Source organism: Anopheles darlingi, chromosome 3, assembly GCF_943734745.1.
Source record: "Anopheles darlingi chromosome 3, idAnoDarlMG_H_01, whole genome shotgun sequence".
NCBI lineage: Eukaryota > Metazoa > Arthropoda > Insecta > Diptera > Culicidae > Anopheles > Anopheles darlingi.
In genome coordinates, this window is record NC_064875.1 from 70,895,968 (window position 1) to 70,898,680 (window position 2,713).

General features: G+C 48.4%; 1 protein-coding gene across 2 annotated transcripts in view; it reads right to left on the minus strand.

The window, feature by feature from the left end:
• LOC125953705 (titin-like) overlaps positions 1–2,512 on the minus strand; it is a 39,537-nt gene extending 37,025 nt beyond the window's left edge. For both annotated transcript variants that reach the window (XM_049683426.1, XM_049683425.1), the window contains exon 1: positions 1,851–2,512. In XM_049683426.1, the coding sequence (XP_049539383.1) occupies positions 1,851–2,130 (280 nt within the window). In that variant the 5' untranslated portion in view covers positions 2,131–2,512. The remainder of the gene's footprint in view (positions 1–1,850) is intronic.
• Positions 2,513–2,713: the final 201 nt, after the last annotated feature.

The following is a 2,713-nucleotide window of genomic DNA, read 5'->3' on the forward strand; positions in this document are numbered from 1 at the left end:
TTCAACGCCTTTCACCTGGCGCTGGTGCCTCTACGAGAGGCGCCACAAACCGAGAAGTTTGTTAAGGTTTTGTGCATTAATTTTCCACTTCCACGGGCAGTGGGTAAGTCTACCTGCACGATAGGTGGGGAGGGAAGTGAGGGAAGGGGGGGGGGAAATGGAAAAACCACTCGTACGGCTTTGTGGTAATGGGGCGGTTATTCAAGAAATTTCATTCAATATCGATTCAAAGATCGTACCATTGCGTGTGGTTACTGATAAACACATGACTGGCACTGAGCAGACACGCAGCTCAAGTGATTGCTGCGCTGTGATTAGCAAAAGGGTGAGTAAATCACTTTTTTCCGGTGTTATTAAGGAACTTGCCAACCGAAACCGCATCTACTATAGAACCTTGAAGCATAAATTCCCCGTAGGCCCCTAAATGTACTGTGATTCAAGTGAATGCCTTCCCTGCGTTGATCGTCCAAAAAATTAACCGAGATCTGTGGACGACACTCGTAAAGGGTGTTTCTGTTCAGTTTAATCATGCTGAGGTTGAGACGTGGTTTGCATTCGTGCGCAGGGTCTGATTAAAGGGCCGAGCGATTGCTAATCACTCGCGCTGGCGGCGTTGGGCCGCGTGAAGGGCGCGAAACGCTGCACCAGATGCACGACATGGTTCTTTTACTCCCAAATATGGAAAGCGAATGAAAGACGAGTGGCCCCGCAGGTCGATAGCAAACAGGCGTACAAATCGAACGCACGCGTTTGTAATGTCTCAAGAAATTTAATACAAACGGTGTGTGGTGGAAAAGAGAGACTTCGGACGAGATGAATGCCAGTTCCCGTGTATGGTTATGCTAGGTTTGCACACTCGTCATCAATGCTACGACTGGAACTGAACTAGATTAATTTAGTCTTGACCTAGAACAGCTTAGAGCAAGTAACTGCATACGCAACTGCGTTTGCTCAACTCATGTCCTTTGCGCGCCGTCGATTAGCCGATAACGCATTCCATTCCATCCTGATGGTCAGTTTATCGACAGTTCATCACTTGTGCTTACAGAGCGAAAAGAAGAATCCTTTTGCAAGGGAAACCGTACAATATCCCACATCTGGTTAGTTCGTGGCATACGGAAATGAATTCTTATTTTCCGTCTTTCGACAAGACACTACACTTCTTTTTCTTAAAATAAGCCATTTCTTCTCCTTCTTAGTGCTTCCGCGCTCTTGCTACATCGCTTTTGAGAAGATGGCGATTGCGAGCTGTAGCAGTATTTTTCTTTGCTTTCCACTGGCCGGACCATCACCACTCTTCACCGGCGGACCAGCGTGAAGAACGACATTTCACGCAACACCCACGCTGGGTAGCATCGTGCCACAGTCCTCACCACAGTTTCATGCGACGTTTCGAGAGAAGTGGAAGAGGTGGAACCGAGCATGTGGGATGTTGCTTGAGCGAAATTCCTGATCCTGCGCACCGCGCACGCACTGCACTGCGCGATCGTGTGTCACTAAAAATAACGTTTTTCAGTGCGAGCATATTTTTAGCACTTTCGCACCAGCACGGCACGGCCGCACAGAAGCACTTTGCTCGCGAGTCGTGCGGACGAAATCGGTCACAGTGTCTCCCGATCACTGGGGCCCACATTTCTGCACTTTTTGGCCACCGAACTGGAGTTTCAACCTTAAGTTGCACCCGATTATGGCAGTTGTTTTGCGTATTATCTTCAGAGAAATCAAGGAGTTCCAGATTCGCTGATCCCTACGCCACCCCACGGTCACATTTGGACATCAAGTTATGTAATTGGTGTCCACAAGCACGAGGATCGTTCACACGCTTTGTATTCGTTCCAAGCTCAACTAACCTCGTTGTTGAGTCACTTGACGGCTCACGGAGTGCTCCGAGCGGCTAATATGGCTTTGCTGCGAGCTGCTAAACTGCTGCTGTTGTTGCGAAAACTCCTGGCTCACAAACTGCTGCTGCTGCTGATGGTGCTGCTGCTGCATGGTCGTTGACGATTGTTGCATCACCATCGACGATTGCTGCCGCATTTGCTGCTGATGCTGCTGCACCAGCTGCTGCTGCTGCTGCTGCTGCTGCGGCTGCAGCTGGAACGGTGGTTGGTTAGGATTTGGTCGTTGCATCCTTCAATCCAGAATGCACACGCAGCACTGATCGAGTCGATTGGTGAACTGGCTTTTCTCGCCGAACTTTTCTCAATGCACACAACAAATAGAAGTAACAAACTTAACAGAAAACTCGTAGAAACTCAAAAACTCTTATATCACTAAATCCTCTTCGGACTTCCGGGTTTCTTCCTTCCCTTCCTTTTTGTCGGTGCGACCTTCTGGCACAAACACTGGTTGTGGCACTTTTCTCTCGATTCAAGATCGCTTTCCTCTGTGCGACCGAGGGAAGGAAGCCGAGTATCACCACTTGTTTGCTTTCCTTCGTTTCGATTTCGAAGGGTTTTGCTCTTGCTGATCTGACTCAAGTTATAAGTCCGCTGAATGCCACTGACTTAAACTAAAAAGGAAGAGAAAAAGAAAATGCACATTTCTAAAGAAGGTATCTTCGGTAGCAGCTCCGATTCTCGGAACTACACTGCCGTCGAACTGTCGAAACGGATGGACCTCTACAGAAGAGTTTACGGGAATATTTCGCACAAGACCACCATGAAACATTAGACACACAGGTAGATTCTTGAGCCACACACAGCCACACGGT